The sequence below is a fragment of the Pelodiscus sinensis genome, chromosome Z (assembly GCF_052426305.1).
Source record: "Pelodiscus sinensis isolate ZL-2025 chromosome Z, ASM5242630v1, whole genome shotgun sequence".
Classification (NCBI taxonomy): domain Eukaryota; kingdom Metazoa; phylum Chordata; order Testudines; family Trionychidae; genus Pelodiscus; species Pelodiscus sinensis.
Genome location: NC_143085.1, coordinates 7,401,325 through 7,419,597, shown reverse-complemented (window position 1 = coordinate 7,419,597; position 18,273 = coordinate 7,401,325). Strand labels below are relative to the sequence as shown.

Sequence of the window (18,273 nt, the reverse complement as noted above, 5' to 3'; positions counted from 1 at the left end):
TAGAGCCCTGTTTCTCCCACTTCCTCCCCACCCTCAGTTTAATTTCAAGGAATCAGAAACTTCCCATGACATTGCTTACTAACCTGTTAGCTGAGGTTGTAGCTAGTGATAATTATGCTTCTACCATTGAGATGTGCTAACCATGGGCCATTCTTCTCAGAATCTGTTTAATCTCTTTAATAATACTCTGTTGGTTTCTAATAATAATTTCTAGCTATACAGGAATTAAATAAATGCAAAATTGAATTTTAATCTTTTTCTAATTTGCCTCTTTCCCCCAGCCCTTCAGTTTCTCTACGTAGGTTCTGTTTGGTCTGGATTTCAACATTCTCTAATTGTCAGATGTTGTATATATTATTCCTGCTTTCCATTGGGACTAAGAATTTCAAAATCTCAAAGGCTGCTGGGCACTGCACTATCCAACTGGGATAGATCACTCAGGAAGGGTGAATGTGAGGGAGCTGCTAGTTGGACTTAGGACTTTGGAAACCTGAGTTCACTGCAGACTCCCCATGTGACCTTGAACAAGTCATTTGGGGTCAAATTTATTACAAGTTGTTCAATGTTTTTGCCAGTATAGCTTATTTTGCTCTCTGAACTAGTAAACACTATACGGGACAACTGCTTCTTTTTGATGCTTTCAACTGCCTTTTCAATGCGGACTTCTGCTCTTACAGAACTGTTGCACACGCACACACAAAAATCACATGCCTAACTGACATTGCTATAGTGCCAAAATACTTTTGTGGAGATCTATCCAAGGGAGTAAAGTTGGTAACCATGACTATTTACTTGCTCAGCATTTTACTTGTCATTCTCTTCCACTGATTTCAAAAAAATATGACCTGCTTTATTGGCTTTTTGCCCCTAAAAAAGCAAGATCTTTAGACTAAGGTGAGCTAAATGCAGAATTAGAGTTGAGGTCCCTGATTCTCCTAATTGGAAACTGAGCTGCCCTCTTCCACCATGTGTAGGATGGGACAAGAATGCACACTGAAACTAATGAAAGAAATGGACTCTTTTGTCAGGCCTTTGTTTTTATATGCAAACTGTCTGATGCAATTTATGCAGAGGCAGGATCCCTGCTATCAGGTGTTAGTTTCATCCTTGTCATGTTATTCATGTTTGCTTGAATGCTTTGGCAAGCAGTTAAAAAGCTGTTTTCAGTCTATGCAGGGAAAATAGGGATAGTTATCTGTTATTTCACTGCTGGTTGTAGCAGTGCTGAATTTAAAAACTGGGAACTCAACAGAGGAAAGAAGGGAACTAAAGTCGTTTAAAGATTGCTTTGGAAAGGACCACTTAAGTTCTTTTCAACAGATAAAATCTAGTCTCAGCTTTCTACATACGATTTTTATATGTGTGTTTTCTATATAAAATACAGCTTCTTACTACAGCTTTTACTCAGGAGAATGGAAATCTCAGCAGAAGCTATTGAACATACAGCATTTTTTTCTGTACTTGATTATCTTACACATTGGAGAAACATTATTGCTCAAACAAATCTTAAAACACAAGCTTTTAAGTTATAGTAACAAAAATAGCTATAAAAGTCATCATGAAGTTCCAAACTTGCTCTTTCTTAATTACTTACCTCCATGCTTCTTTACATTAAAAAATCAAAAGATGATTTTTTAAGCCATGAACATGATGAACTCTGCCTGTGATAGGAAAATCTATGTCGTGTTCTTCTGCCTCGGACTTAATCAGAATGAATGTTCTGCAATCAGAATTTATCAGACAGTTTTATGGCTGGTGTGTGAAGAAGACTAGTATCTAGCCTCTAGCATAGCTATCTGGGTTTTATTGCTCAAACAAAAGTAAATTAGTTTTTTTTCCCTCAAGTATAACTTGAAGACAAACTGAGGCAGATAGTTTGGCCCTAATTCTCCACTTAATTACGTAAGTTTCATGCCTGAGTATCTCCATTGAGGCTAATGGAGATACACCACTACAAAACCAGTAGGAAGTATAGAATCAGAGCCATTGAGTTATGAAGGTGCTTTTTCTTTCTTCAAAAGTCTTTTTTTTTTCACTAGGGGACTGAAAGTGTGAATATTGGCTTAAATGGCTTATGGATGAGCAACCAAAACCATTCTTTACAGCAGCTTTCTATCTGTTGACAATGTACTGGTGTGTTTAAATTTAATTTTGTGAAGTTTCTGATTATAATAAATACAATCAACCACAGCAGTTCATTTTACACAGATTGTGCTCCTTTCCCAGTACAGGCTAATAAAGATGTTCTTTTCAAGTATCTTAAATGGTGATGGATTCATCACTCTGTGGCAGTATTTTGTGAGTGTTCTCTGGTAACAGAGATCTGGAAAGCTGCAAATCAGATTAAAATTAACCTGATTCCTACAGCACCTGCATAGAGAGGGATCTGCATATAAAATAAATTAGCAGTTAATCTCTAATTTAGGAACCACCAGAGATATGTTAAAAAATCTCAGAGGGGTAGCCGTGTTAGTCTGTAACTAAAAAAGCATAAAAAACAACAAATGACTATAGCATGTTAGAGACTAACCAAAAAACATAGATAGTATCAGGAGCTTTTGTAGGCACCACCAACTTCTTCAGATGAATAGAGCAAGGAGTCCAGGGGTACAAATATATAGCAGAAAAAAGGGGAGAGAGGGAAGAAAAAAAACACTCAAGGACACATTAATTGACTGGTTTTTCCCCTCCCCCCATCTCTTCTCCCTTCTTAGGCTATGTCTAGAGTACAGGAAAGATTCGAAAGAGGATATGCAAATTCCACAGGAATTGGCATATCTTCTTCCAATCTTACTTTTGAAAGCTCTGCTTTCAAAAGGAAAGTAGTTTAGATGCAGCTTTTTCAACGACCCTCCCACCCCTTTGTCGAAAAGTCACGTAAACCTCATTTTTTGAGGAAAAGCAGCATTTCGACAAAAGGGGGAGGTTCTGCCGAAAAAAGGCACATCTAAACTACTTTCACTTTTGAAAGCTCTGTTTTCAAAAGTGAGATCAGAAGAAGATATGCAAATTCCCACAGAATTTGAATATCCTCTTTCGCATCTTCCCCATAGTCTAGATGAGCCCATAGTCTCTAAGGCTATGTCTACACTGAACGCTTATTTCAAAATAACTTGTGTTATTTCTAAATAACAGAGTGCAGATCTACACAGCAAGCCTGTTATATTCAAATAATTTCAAAATAATGTGCTTCCTACTTCAACTTCTGTAACCCTTATTTCATGAGGCATAAAGGAAGTCGAAGGAGGAGTGTTCTTTCTTCAATTTCCTGCAGTGTAGACAGCACCAAAAGCCAAATTAAACTACTTCGACTTCAGCGACACAATTAACATAGCTGAAGTTGCATAGCTTAATTCCACTTTGTCCTGTAGTGGAGACATAAGGTAAGGTGCTACAGGACCATTCATTGTTTTTTAAGTTTTTTTCAGAGATGTCAGTTAATGAGAAATAGCAGGTGTTCAATTCTTGGATTTCATAGCTCCCAAGAAGTTCTGTCATTAAGTCATGTTAGCGAGGATATATTAGAGATCCTAATTTATTCCCCTTTCAATGCAGGAATGTTTATTTCTCCAGAGCTTAAGTTACCCACCTGGGGGATACTTTAGTTGAAATGAGATATGAATATGTTACATGATTGGATGTTTTGAGAAATAGTCCATATTTTGGACCCCTAAAATATGTACTTCACATAAAAGCTTAGTTCTAGTAAACTGTTTGTAAGTATCTCTAGATGATTTGATGCACCCGCGCCTTCTTTCCAGGGGTGTGTGTTGTCCTGGTTTTCATTCACAGATTCAGTTGAAAAAGTGGAATAGGGCTAATTTTAGCTAATTTTTCTTATTTTTTTTGTTTAGAAAGAGTAAGTGGCTTAGTCCAGTAAACAAATTTATCTCTACATATACAAAAGTTTTTTCTGACAGACAACAGAATGTTCATCATCATGTTAGCAGCGTCAGCAGCATCAACAGGCTTTCTCGGTGAAGTGAAAGTGGCCAGAGAGAGGGGGGTAGGCGAGCATAGTGAGCAGAGGGTATAGGCCCCTTGTACACATTTAATCTTGTATATTTTATGTCACTTATAGTAGGTCTCGAGCAATTGATGGGACTTTATTACTGTTGTTACATATACTGCAGCATGTACAAGTTGTACCTCCAAAAACCAGAATTGTCTGGTCCAGCAACCTCCGTCATCCAGCAGGACCATGGATGCTCCTGAACCAGAGAGCTCGGGAGCCTAAGGCCAGGAGGGACAGCCACGCTGGGGCAACAAGTTCGGCAGCCCAGCTGGGGACAGTGTGAGACTGGGGCTAGAGCACTGTCAGCATCCAGCAGCCCCCAGGAGCTCAGGTCTGAGACCAGAGCTCTGCAGCAGCACAGGGCCAGAGTCTTCAGGCACCACCCTAGCAGTGCAGTGCCAGGGCACCGTGGCAGCCTCTCGAGAGCATGGTGCTAGAGTTGAGCCCCACAGCAGAGCAGGGCCAGAGCCCAACATAGATGCATGAAGCCAGAACTGGAGCCCTATGGCTGCCCTCTGGAGCATGCAGCTGGGGCCAGAGCCCAACAGCTGCCCCCTGGAGTGAGGAGGCCAGTGCCAAAGCCCTATAGCAGTGCACTGGAGTGCAGGGCTGGAGCCAGAGCCCCATGGCAACCCCCTCAAGTGCAGGGTCAGGATTAGAGCCTTATGGCTGTCCCTGAATGCGTAGGGCTGGAGCCCCATGTCAGGAGCCAGAACCTGTGCTGCCTAGGGAGCTGGAAACAGCTGGGCAAGCAGCCCAGCCAAATTGTGGGGTATCAGAGGGCAAGACAGCAGGCGATAGGCTTAGGGGCTGGTGGCAGGAGACCTACCCTAGTCCAGCAAATTCTTCCATTCAGGCCTAATTAGGGCCTGACAGTGCTGTACCAGGGAGGTCCAACCTGTAATTGTGTTATGACTTTTTTATTGCATCAATAATTAGAAACGTGCCATCAACACCATCATAGGAATCAATGGAGAGAGTAGAAACACTCTTCCTTCTCTTAGTTAGGAATGCAGGACTTCTGAGCAATTCTGAAATGTGGAGGGTTGTAACATTTCTGTTCCTGCAGTCAGACTTTCTTTAGGCTAATGGAGAAAAAAGGAAGAGAGAGTCTGATTTGGAGAAGCATGAAAATGTTCCATTTTGCACAATGGAACCTGGGGGTTACATAGCCCTGTTCACTTTGAATCAGCATACATTTCTAATGTAGAATGTAACTTTGACTGGTTCATATGAAAAAGAATCTGCTTCCAAAAGTGTGATGTCAGAGAGACCATGCCATTTGACTGCAAGACAGTTGTCACAGCCCCAGGTAAATCCCATTAGACTGCAACCTTGGTCCCTTCTATAGTATCAAACACATTAGGCAGAGCTGAATAGTCACATGTCTTCATTTCTGAATTAGCTAAAGAACACTGAGATAGCTGATAGTTCATGTTGTGTAATAGTTGGTGCTTAGGCAGTATTTGAGTCACTTAACTCAATGGTGAGATGAATGTTGCCATGCTAATGTTGTATCTGCTATCACCGTGGCTTTGCTTTAGGAAAATTGTAGCTGTGAATTGCCAGGAGCACATATTTTTTCTTTTGATTTTAACTACATATATCTTATAATTAGCAGCAGGGGGTTCACTCTAAAGTTCTATTTCATATTCATAAAGAGAACCTTTTTCCAAAAGTGTATTCCGTTGTCTAATAAGACTGTGTTCTCAAAGTTCTGCGTGTCCTTTTAAGAATTCTGACTGTGATCTTACCTGCCAGCTATTCTGATGTGGACAGTATCATTTCAGATTTACATCAATTTATCATATTACTAATTGTAATATACACTATTGTCTGTTCATTTTGGATCCACTACATTATTTTGCATAACCATCTCCTTGGAGTGTTCTACTGAGTAGCACCTGTGAAAAAGTGAAAAAGCCAACTGTTATCACAGCCTTATGCATTTGATATTTTACCCTCCTCCTGCTCTTTGCTTTTTGTCTTGTTCCACTATCACTCTGTTATTTAATGCAATGATGAGCACTGGGAAACCTGCCTCACTTATTCATGTCTTCATAACTCTTCTGCTGCTGCACACTTGCTTCTTCACACAGTCTTATTAACTGTCAGCTTTAAAAGCTTGCTTCATCTGCCCCAAGTCTAACAAGGCAGACAAGCTTTGACAATCCATATGGGACACAGAGGTTTCTTTTTTATTTTTCATGGTTTATCCTTGGAACACTGTACAAGAGGTAGTGTCCTCTTGTCCTAGCATGTTGATAATCTATCCAAGATATTTATGTCTAGGAGTATTAACTCCTATTTCAGCCAAGTACATAGCCTTGCTATATTTGGAAAACCCATTTCTGTGCTAGAAGTGACCCCAGGCATGCACATACAGGCAGTCCCTGAGTTACACGGATCTGACTTATGTCGGATCCGCAGTTACGAACAGGGATTTTCTCGCCCCGGACGACGGGAGCAGCGGGATGCCCGGTCCCACCACCCGCGTCCTCCGGGGCGAGAAAAGCTGCTCTACGTCTCCCTGGTCTGCTGGGGGGGGAAGGGGGAAGAGGAGCCAGATCAGCGCTGTGGTCCCGCCCGGGTCCTCCGCGGCTTTGCTCAGCGTCTCCCTGGTCTGCTGGGGGGGGGGGAACGCAGCTAGTGTGCCCCCCCCCAGCAGACCAGGGAGACGTGGAGCAAAGCCCCAGGCCTGTGGTAGAGCTCCTTGGCGCTACTGGACCAACCCGGCAGCACTCCAGCTGCTCTGCCTCAGGAGTCCTGATTCAGCCACTGGTCAGTTTCAGCAGCGGCTGAATCAGGACTCCTGGGGCAAAGCAGTTGGGGTGCTGCTGGGTTGGTCCAGTAGCGCCGAGGAGCAGCGGCGCTACTGGACCAACCCAGCAGCACCCCAGCTGCTCTACCCCAGGCGTCCCCAAGTCAGCCACTGCTGAAACTGACCAGCGGCTGACTACAGGAAGCCCCTGCCCTGGGCTTCCTGGAATCAGCCGCTGATCAGTTTCAGCAGCAGCTGACTTGGGGATGCCTGGGGTTCTTAAGTTGAATCTGTATGTAAGTCGGAACTGGCGTCCAGATTCAGCCGCTGTTGAAACTGATTAGTTTCAGCAGCGGCTGAATCTGGACGCCAGTTTCGACTTACATACAGATTCAACTTAAGAACAAACCTACAGTCCCTATCTTGTACGTAACCCGGGGACTGCCTGTATAGTGATCTCCGCCATCTTACAATTCACAGCCAGCCAGCAGCATCATGCTGATAGAGAAGCCCCAAAGAGTAAATTTGGAAAAAAGAACTTATGGCAACTCCAACCTCCTAACAAGTGACAATGCATAAAACAAAGGTTTCACTCAGCTTCTCATGTTGTACTTATCACCTTTTACATGAGGCCTTCCAAGCTATGTCTACACTACAATGATCTGTTGGAAAAATTGCGCTCCAGAATTTGCGTATCTTTTTCTAATAGTTTTTTTGGAAGAGGCTTTTCTGAAATTTGGCCCATCTACACTGGGCCAAATTTTGGAAAAGCCTCCTATTTCAGAAGAGCCCTTCTTCCTTGTGTGGAGAGGAAGACAGGGCTTCTGAAAGAGCACGTCTGCTCTTCCGCAAAAAAAACCAGAAGAGCAGATACATTTCCTGGACACGGAAGAGTTGGTATCCCAAAAAACCCCATAGTGTAGACATACTAAGCTATGTGACTGATATTTCATTTCTCTTCAATTCCAGGAAAAAAACTTGTGTATGTACTTTGTTGTTTGAAAGTGCTATGTGTAAGAGGGGGAATGGTCCCGCTATTGTGAGGAACTTTCCTGGCTTCTATACCACCCCGGTGAAATGGACCAGCGAAAGGATCTGAGTCCCCGCTCCCACTTCCTTTACCCCATGGATCCCCTGATCCTGAGGGCTCCCCTTCCACTCTCCTGAGTAGCCGAGTCCTCGAAACCCCAACAAGGCTGGGCCCAGGTTTCCTGGGGCTTATTCCCCGACCTTGTAGTCACTAGGGGCAGGAGTTAGGGAGTCCCCACTCTGAGGTGCTTTCTTTACACTGCATGCTTTCTTGGCCCAGTGATCATTTCATCAGGTTCAAAGCAAATACAATTTATTAAACATCAACTGATTAAAGAGAAAAGAATAAGAAAAAATGAGAATGGTTAAATGAGAACACACAGCCCTGCTTTGTAGCACAGGGACATCAAAACAGCAGCCTGCAGAGTGTCAGGACAGTTCAAGTCTCTTCCTTAGAGGCCCTGGATGTGCTGCAGGGGGGCTGCAGGCTAGACATGCTTGCTCAAGGAGTGACCACACAGCCTCAAGCTCTAAGTGGCCAGACCCCTCTCCCAGTCTGGCCTGCTGGGCCTCTTGGTTGGTGATATCTCCCTGCCCAGAGCCTCTCCCCACACTTTGCTGGTCCCAGCTGCTCACTACACCCAGCTGCAGGCTGCGCTGCTTTGTCAGTCTCCAGCTCCTTGCGTTGCTTCTCTGTCCCTTTTGGCTTCTCCGAGCACTGCCAGTCTGCTGCTCAACACAGGGTCTGTGCTCCTTGAGCTGTGTGTGCCTGGCTCTATTGCTGCAAAACTGTCTCTCCACACAGCTTGCAGTCCTTGGGCTGTCTGAGTCTGGCTCTGTCACTACAGGACTTCTTCTGCACACAGCTTGCACTGCTCTTAGCTGTCTCTCAGCTCTCTGTTTACTCAGAGAGACCCAGAACAAAACCCAGCTCACAGGGAGGATGGGGCCTGGCCTCTTGTTTTCCTCACTGGCCTGTCCAACCTGTCAATCAGGCCGAGCTGGAGTGTTGGCTGCTTTCCATTGTCTCTGGGGTCTGTCAGTTCCAGGGCCCTGATTTCTCATGGACCCTTCCCCTTTTGACACTGGGAGCTGGCGAATCAAAAACTCCCACAGAGTTTTAGCAAGGGGCTAACAGTCCCCTTACATATGTGCTTTTATTTGTGCAGTCAAGTTGAAGTGCACTTGGAATGGAAAATGATATGATTTGAAGTGATTCTTACTGTTTATCTACACAACTCTTCATAGCTAGCTAGGCTGGGACTCTCCCCCTCACTAATTTGCCATTGTATGTTGGGGTATGGATCCTGCTGATGCACGTAACAGTTTGTTAATGTGTTTTGATCTAGTCCTCTCTGAAATGGAAGTAGATAAAAATGTATTAAGTAGTTGGTGGACAGTTAGTCCAGGGCAAGCTAGTGAGGGGGAGATTGACACTCCAGCTTGCTGCAAACTATATGTTCACGTAGATATATATACCTTTAGGGCATGTCTACAGTAGGAAATTATTTCCAAATAACTTATTTTGAAATAGTAATTGAAATAGCGGGTCCAGACTACAAGGCACCATTGAAATAGCTCAGAATTATTTTGAAATAGTGCAACCACACTGATTGGAGCCTGCATCGCATTTAAAGCCCCCGGAAGCTCTCCTGAGAGAGCACCAGGAGAGCGGACACTTCTGTAGCTGCTTGCAGAGGCTTACTGAGACACGTGCTTAAAGGGGCTCCTCTCCTCGACCGCATCTCACATGCCACTTCTCCACTGCCTACCCCCTCGCGGGACACCAGACTCACACCGTGTGCTCGGGTTGCCCTTGTAGATGCCACAGCGCAGGCTACGTGGAGCTGGAACTGCTGCAAAGCAGTGCCAGGCTCGCAGGTCGCATGCTGCAGCTCATGGTGCAGTTGATCTACACAGCCCACACATTGATTCAGAACCATGATGTTCAGCCCAGTCTGAGCGGCCCCTTCACCCAGGCCCTGGCACTCCTGATGCAGCAAATGATCCTCCATCCCCTGCACAGCGTGGAATGCTGCTTCAGTCAGAGGGAGACCAGTTCTGACTGGTGGGACCACATCGTCCTGCAGTGATGGGATGACCAGCAGTGACTCCAGAACTTCTGCATGCGCAAGGCCAGGTTCCTTCCAGGAACTTTGCAAGTGGCACACCCCTGCCCTCAGATGACAGGAGCCCCAGATGAGACCTGCCATCATAAGAACGGCCACACTGGATCAGACCAAAGGCCCATCTAGCCCAGTATCCTGTCTGCTGACAGTGGCCAATACCAGATGCCCCAGAGGGAGGGATCACAACAGGTAATCCTCATGTGATCCCTCCCCTGTCACCCTCCTCCAGAGAAACAGAGGCTAGGGACAACATTCCTACCCATCCTGGCTAATCGCCATTGATGGACCTAATCTCCATGAATCTATCTAGCTCTTTTTTGAACCCTGTTAAAGTTCTAGCCTTCACCACATCCTCTGGCAAGGAGTTCCACAGGTTGATTGTGCACTGAATGAAGAAAAAAAATAATTTGTTTGTTTTAAACCTGCTGCCTATTGAAACATGTGACCTTACCTGTCCTAAGTGAACAAGTCCAGGAAGGATTGGATACCAATGTAAGTACACGGTGACATTTGAAAATATTGGGCAAGCAGAAAGGTCTTGGCTACTTGAGAGTAATTAGAGTGACCAATGCTCTATCTCGTTTGATCTTCCTCAGAATCCAAGGTAAGAGAGGAATAGGTGGGAAGGCATACATTAGCTGTCCCAATCAATCTCTGACTCTGAGCTCCTCTGGAATAGTCATCTCAAAATGCAGTTAGATTCTAGGATGGAAAGCTCCTCATCCCAATTGGGAATATATGTCCATACTATGGAATCATGTAGTTCCCATTCATGGTCCTTGGAAAACTGTCTGCTAAGGCTCCCTGCCAGTGAGTGCATTGTGTATCCTTCAGAATTACACTGTCAGCTGAGTGAGCTAACAGCAAATACACCAGTTCCAAAGATTGACAGCTTCTGTACATACAAGTACGGATCTCACTCCCCCTTCTTTGTTGCTGTAGAGTAGTGTAGCCATGTCTGACATCACTTGATTATGCAAGGTAAGTATGAATGGTGGCAATCACAGGCTTCACAAACTGCATGCAATTATAGTTTTATGTACACCTGGGACTCCTGGGAAGTACATGTCCCTTAGGATGGAGTGCCTATCTAGATAAGCATACAGCAAAAAGAGGCATCTTCAAATTATGACTTCTGAGGCAGTTTTCCCACTGGGCTACAGAAGCTTGCACTGTGTGGGGAAATCGATGCTAGCCTGTCTATACTGTATCTGTTCAGCTCACACAATGTTCAAAGCCAATCCTGGTGGCAACAAGTGCAAAAACCCATGAAAAGTGTCACTCGGGTGCAAGAAGACATATGACCTAAGAGACTAAAGTCTGAGTGGATTGCTGTCTATGGCTTAGCTTAAGTCAAGTTCTTTATAGATTGGAATCTGCATTGAGTGAGGAATGCATCCCCCTGCAGAAGTGCATCGCCACCACCCTGTGGCAGCTCGCCATTCCCAACAGCTATCACTCCATGGGGAACTAGCTCAGCATAGGGAAATCCACAGTCGGGGGCCCTGTTCATGCAGGTAGTCAACACCATCCCATTGCAGAGGGTCATCACCCTGGGGAAGGTCGACTCCATTGTCGCTGGCTTTGCCACCATGGTCTTCCCCAACTGTGGGGGGTGCATAGGCGGCACACACATCCCCATCCTGACCCCCGACCACCATGCCTCGGACTACATCAACAGAAAGGGGTACATTTTGATGGTGTTTCATGCCCTCATGGACCACAAGGGGTGGTTCTCAGACTTTAGTGTTGGGTGGTTGGGAAAGCTAACAATACCCTCATATTTCAGAACTCAAGCCAGTTCCAGAGGATGCACGCCAGTACTTTCTTCCCTGACTGCACTGTTAGGGTTAGGGACATGGACATGCCCATGTGCATGTTGGACAATGCAGCCTACCCTTTGCTGCCCTGGTTAATGAAGCAGCCTGGACCCCACCGAGGAGCATTTCAAGGCCAGGCTCAGCGGGGGCTGCATGGTGGTCGAGTGTCTTTGACTGCCTAAAGAGGATGTTCAGGAGTCTCCTCGGTGATCAAAACATCTGCTCCATAATGGCGGCCTGCTGTGCGCTCCACAACCTCTACAAGAGCAAGGGGGAGACTTTCCTCGAGGGTGGGGGGCAGAGGCTGAGCGGCAGGCCAGGGTTTACGAGCAGCCAGACACCTGCACCATCAGGAGAACACATTAGGGCACTGTGCTCATCCAGGAGCCCGTGAGGGAGAGTTTCAGCCAAGGCCACCTGTAAGACTCTCCCCAAGGCCTCTCCACAAGGGGCCTCTGCATTGCTCCTGTGTGCCTTTCCTCCCCCACAGCTCCCTTCCACTGCCCTCCCTTTCCTCCCTCCCCTGCAGACCAAATAAAGGGGTTTTTATTTGAAAAAACAACTGTCATTTTTTATGTGGGGGATATACACTAGGGGAGGGACTGAACATAGGAGGGCGAGGAGGTGGGGACAGGGGTTCAGGGATGAGGCTGGGCCTGGTGCTTGCCTTGGGTACCTTGGGAGGCTTTGGCTGTCAGGGAGGTCCCATTGTCACATGTTTGGGGGGGCCAGTGGCCCCTGGAGGTGCTTGAAGGAGAAGCTGGGAGTGTAAGGGCAGAGAGTTGGGAGTAGGGATAAGGAAGTGGCTGGTGGCTCGCTCCATACCTGCGGCCTTGTTCTCCATGACTGATGTTACTGTGGAGCACATAGCCTTATGCTGATGCAACAGCTGCTCCCACATGGCTTTCCTCTGATCAGCTTAGCACTCCTTGTGGTTGGCCACCCACTCCTGGCACTCCTAATTGAAACTCCAGATGAGGGACTGGAGGCAGGCCATCTGCTCCCACAACAGGTCCGCAGAAGTTCTTTTCTGCCTGCAGATCCCATGCCATTATGCAGATGGTGTGGGAGGTGGTGGAGGCTCTGTGCTCGCAGCTGGTTTGGCTGTGAAGAAAAGTGACAAGGGCAGTAATGCTAGGAGACACTAGGCATGAAGCCTGGCCCTAATCTGTGATCCGAAACTGAAGATCTCAGTTTAGATGATGATGATATGCTTTGAGCAAGGCAATCTGTTGCTTACATGGCATGGATGTCCCAGGGGAGCCTAACTACCTCCACATCTCAGAGACAAGCAGGCATGAGAAGGTGCCAGGTAGGCCAGGAGCCTACGGGTGAGGAGGGGCGGTTCAGCTTCCTTCCACGTCCCACACACGCTGGGTCTGGCACTGGCAGCGTCCTGCAGAGAGAGAACGTCTATCCCTGACCAATGGGAAGGGTTGGGGGAAGTGTGTGTGAGCAGGAGAGGCCACTTGCCAGAGAGAGTGCTACTGGGATCCCCTCCTCTTATTCCCCCCCATCAGGTTCCCATGTAGGGGATTAGTCTGCTCTGCACCACTGTTCTTGACCAGGAGCAGATGCTGCCTGAGTGCAGGCATGAGCCTATGCTGTGTGCAACACTGCTGTGTGTTTTCATGACCCCAGCCTCCTTAGTGATGGCTTGTTGGGGGAAGGTGTCCCACCACGGAGGCCAAAGTAAGGCAGGCCTGTGCAGGAATCTTGTGAGAAGGAGCAAGGGGCTCCTGTGTGAAAGTGTCATGGAGCTGAGTGCTCCGTTCTAGTGCTCCATGTACACCATGTGCACAAGCTGTTGTGCGAGCCCCAGGCTGAGAAGGCTGAGTGAGGAGTGTGCAACCCCTCACAGACTACCACCTGCCCCCGTGTGTATCTAGGGAATATTATGGAACTCAGATGAAGTGCCTTCTCTGGGACTGTCCGAGCCCGGAGAGACATCCTGAGAGGGGGAAACTGAGTCCAGGCTGAGGATCAGCTCCTGGCTTACGAATATGGTGTCCAGGCTAGCCTGCTCCTCCTTCTCCTCCTCCTCTTCTTCCTTCTCTTCCTCTTCCTGCTCTTCTTCCTCCTTCTCCTCCACAACTCTGCTCTCCTGGAGGCTGACACCGGCATCTCCTAGCCAGAGTCAGCAATGATGGGGGAGGAGGTGACTAGCCCCCCTCCCAGGATGGTATCCAGCTGCTTATAGAAGCAGCAGGTGTGGTCTGCCACTCCAGAACAGGAACTTTGTTCCCTGGCCATGGTGTAGGATTGCCAGAGTTCTTTCATTTTCATCCAGACCTTGTCCAGGGTCCTGGTGTGCCCTTTGTCCACAAGGCTGATGGCCTTGCACGTCTTGGAATAGAAATCCTGGATGTTGGTCTCCTCCCCCCAGATCTTGAAAAGATCCAGACCTTGAAGTAGCCCACAGATGGGCTTCTATTCAGTAGGGCAAGGGCCAGGTCTCACAGATCCACTCGGGGCTACCAAATAGGGCTCTGGGCTGGAACCCAAAGCAAGTGGATGGGACTGGGTTCCCCCCTATCCCTCCTCCTGGCTGGTGGCCTGCCAGCAAGGAAAGAAGGACCTTTGGACTATTGGAGGGACTGGCCTCCAAAACCTCTGACTTGCCGATGATGAAAAGGGCTCTTGGAACAAGGTACCCTTGCCTTCTCAGAAGTGGTAGGGACACCGAGAGCCTCTATGGCATATGCAAAGACCCTGCCAGGAAGCGCAGGACCCAGGGAGATTAGTCCAGACGTGCCACACCAGCCAGAAGGCAATAAAGACTAAAGTAGACTGTGGTTAAAAAAGATGTGACATAGAATCATAGCCAGCTAGAGCTGGTAAAAGGAGTTCCTTGTGGATGCTACTCTGGGCAAGTTCAGTCTCAGGGAGGAGTCTAGGAGGACTTTCAAACTTAACATCTTATGGCTGTGCATCTTCAGTCATGGAAACTGCACCATAACTGCAAACACCTCAGGCTGTGTCTACACTGGCAAGTTATTCCAGAAAATCAGCCGCTTTTCCGGAAAAACTTGCCAGCTGTCTACACTGGCCACTTGAATTTCCAGAAAAGCACTGACGATCTCATGTAAAATCATCAGTGCTTTTCCGGAAAAAATATGCTGCTCCCGTTTGGGCAAAAGTCTTTTTCTGGAAAACTGTTCCGGAAAAGGGCCAGTGTAGACAGCACAGTAGTGTTTTCCACAAAAAAGCCCCGATACCGAAAATGACGATCAGGGCTTTTTTGCAGAAAAGTGCGTCTAGATTTGCCACAGACGCTTTTTCAGAAAAAATGCTTTTCCGGAAAAGCGTCCTACCAATCTAGATGCGCTTTTCCGAAAATGCTTTTAATGGAAAACTTTTTCATTAAAAGCATTTCCGAAAAATCATGCCAGTGTAGACGTAGCCCTTAGTGTTTTCTTCTGCCACCATCTGTGAAGAGGTATTGCTCAAGAACTAAGAGAGATGGCTAACAGTAATTTTGTATGTTGTAAGGGATAGATATCATGTGTCCTATAACATCCCATTGGTTTGCTGGGCCTGATTCTGCACTGTCTAGCTCTTTGCATAGCTATGTATGTACATTTATGCAAATAGGTATAAAACACTACTATTCTGATTTAGTAGCATTTTGTACCTATTTTGCAGAATTGTAAATGGTACTGCTCGATTATTTTGTTACCTGAGACTACCCGAATCAAATTTTCAAATGAAAGCCAATTTGATCTCCAGCATTTTTGTGCACGCAATAAGTTTGTCATGAAAAAATGTGTGCAGAATTTGTAGGCAACATTCGAAACTTCAGTCCCATGGGCAGCAGGTATCAGAGGTGAGGGAAGGCTTTGGCATGGTCCTGCCTACCCTCTGCCACCAGAACACCTACTGTAGGCATAATAGGGGTGGAGTGTTGCTGCCCCTAGTGCTGCCCTCCCTGTGCTCCAGGCTGGAAGGCTGGGACTGCATGCTCCAGGGTCAGGGAGGCAGGGGCCACATTCTGCCCCTGTGCTCCAGGGCCAGGGAGGGAGGAGAGTGTGTAGCCCAAGCCTTCCTGGTGCTACAGGGCTGGGGATTCTGGAGCCATGCACCCTCCTTCCTCACTGGTGCTTGGGCCCTGGGGAGGCTGGGGGCATGGGCCTTCCCCGAGGTGCTGGGGGAAGAATGGGGCCACATGCCACCCCTACCTCTTCGTGGTGCTGGGGCATGGGACCTGAGCAGAGAGGACAAGATTGGGGCAGCTCTACCTTCACCAACCATCCATGTTCATTCCTTAGAATCACTAAGGAAACTATCAGAAGCCAACCTGCTAATAAGAGGTCTGATTCCCTACTCAATCACGCTGCTTTTATAGCTGTATAATTCCGCTTAAGTCATCAGTTAAGTAAAACTAGCAAAACAGTAGGTGGAATCAGTTTCACACATTCTTGTCTCTACAGCATGGTACAGAAAATTCTTATAATGGCCAAAAGAATATTAATTCACTATAAATGCCTAATTCAGAGTTCAGTTGCAGCAATCAGAGCTCTGGCAGATCAGAACAGACAATGCTACTTTAAAAAGAAGGGAAGAGGAAGGAGGACATGGGTAGTATAAACAGGGCTAGGCAGTCATAATTGCTCCCTATGTATTATATGTTCCACTTCTAATATTTATCTTTGTCTCTTCCCTTAGTTTCTTTTTAACAGAGGGTCCCCTGCTAAGGAAGAAAGCAAAGAAGAAAAAGAAGACTGTCATACAACCATTCATCCCTGTCTACAACAGCCTTTTGGTTTCACAGCCTATTGCATTACATGCGTATGTTCTAAAGTAAATCTATGTTGCCGGTCTATAAAAGAAATGCAAAGTAAAATGAGACCCAAAGTGTTAATGCCTCAAGCTATGGTCTGTGTGATGGCTCATGAACCCTAGAATTTCAGAAATATGTGGTTCATGAAATAGACAACATTTTAACCTACAACATGGCCAAATTCTATCCTTAGATGAATGCATGTGACTCCTTTTGACTTTTAATGAAATTCCTGCACACACATCAAAAGAAATATTTGTTTCACAAGCCCTGATCCTACAGATCCTTACTCTGTATGGTGAAGAGTTAAAAATCAAGTTAATTTTAAAAAATAGTGTCAAATTCAAAAGTTTGGATGATCTACATAATAATTGTTTCATGTAAAAGAGAACATGTTTATGTACTGAGTGTGCATGTGCATGCTTCTTTGAATTCACAATGGCTTAGAAAGCTGGGTTAACCAGGTGTCCTGATTTTATAGGGATAGTCCGAATACTCAGAACTTTGTCTTATATAGGCACCTATTATATACAAGTGCCAATTTTTCACCTATCTGGTCATCCTTTAGAAAGGGTGCTTCAAATCCACCATGCTTCAATCCACCATGCTTCAAATCCAACTCACACGGTGTTGGATGTTGAATGCCCACAGTTTCCATTAAAGTCACTAGAAACCAAAAACGCTAAACACTTCACATTCCGCACAACTCATAGACTTTAAGGTCAGAATGGACCATTATGATCATCTAGTCTGACCCCCTGCACAGTGCAGGCCACAGAATCTCACCCACCCCTCCCAGAATAATCCTCTCACTTATATCTCAGATATTGAAGCCTTCAAATACTTTGAAGACCCCAAGATACAGAGAATCCTCTAGCTGTGATCTGTACCCCATGCTACAGAGCAAGGTGAAAAACCTCCACGGCCTCTGCCAATCTACCCTGAAGGAAAATTCCTTCCCGACCCCAAATATGGCGATCAGCTAAACCCTGAGCATGTGGGCAAGACTCATCAGCCAGACACCCAGAAAGTTCTCTATAGTAACTCCTATCATCCCTCCATTGACCTATTTCCCACTGATAATGAATGGTCAATTAGTTACCAAGATCATGTTATCTCATCAAACCATCCCCTTCATAAACCAATCTAGTTTAATCTTGAAACCAGATAGATCTTTTGCCCCCACTACTTCCCTTGGAAGGCCGTTCCAGAACCTCACTCCTCTAACGGTTAGAAACCTTCGTCTAATCTCAAGTCTAAACTTCCTACTAGCCAGCTTATATCCATTTGTTCTTGTGTCCACATTGGTATTAAGCTTAAATAATTCCTCGCCCTCCCTGGTATTTATCCCTCTAATATATTAAAAAGTGCAATCATGTCCCCCCTCAGCCTTCTTTTGGTTAAGGTAAACAAGCCAAGCTCCTTGAGTCTCCTTTCATAAGACAGGTTTTCCATTCCTCGGATCATCCTAGTGGCCCTTCTTTGTACCTGTTCCAGTTTGAATTCATTGTTCTTAAACATGGGAGACCAGAACTGCACACAGTATTCCAAATGGGGTCTCACCAATGCCTTGTATAATGGCACTAACACCTCCTTATCTCTACTGGAAATACCTCGCCTTATGCATCCCTAGGCCGTATTAGCCTTTTTCACGGCCATGTCACAACGGCGGCTCATAGTCATTTTATAATCAACCAAGACTCCGAGGTCCTTCTCCTCCTCCGTTACTTCCAACTGAT

General features: G+C 46.1%; 1 protein-coding gene across 2 annotated transcripts in view; it reads left to right on the top strand.

Moving 5' to 3' along the window:
• CCDC60 (coiled-coil domain containing 60) overlaps positions 1-18,273 on the top strand; it is a 205,420-nt gene that overhangs the window by 133,131 nt on the left and 54,016 nt on the right. For both annotated transcript variants that reach the window (XM_075898140.2, XM_075898139.2), the window contains exon 5: positions 16,420-16,542. In XM_075898140.2, the coding sequence (XP_075754255.2) occupies positions 16,420-16,542 (123 nt within the window). The remainder of the gene's footprint in view (positions 1-16,419; positions 16,543-18,273) is intronic.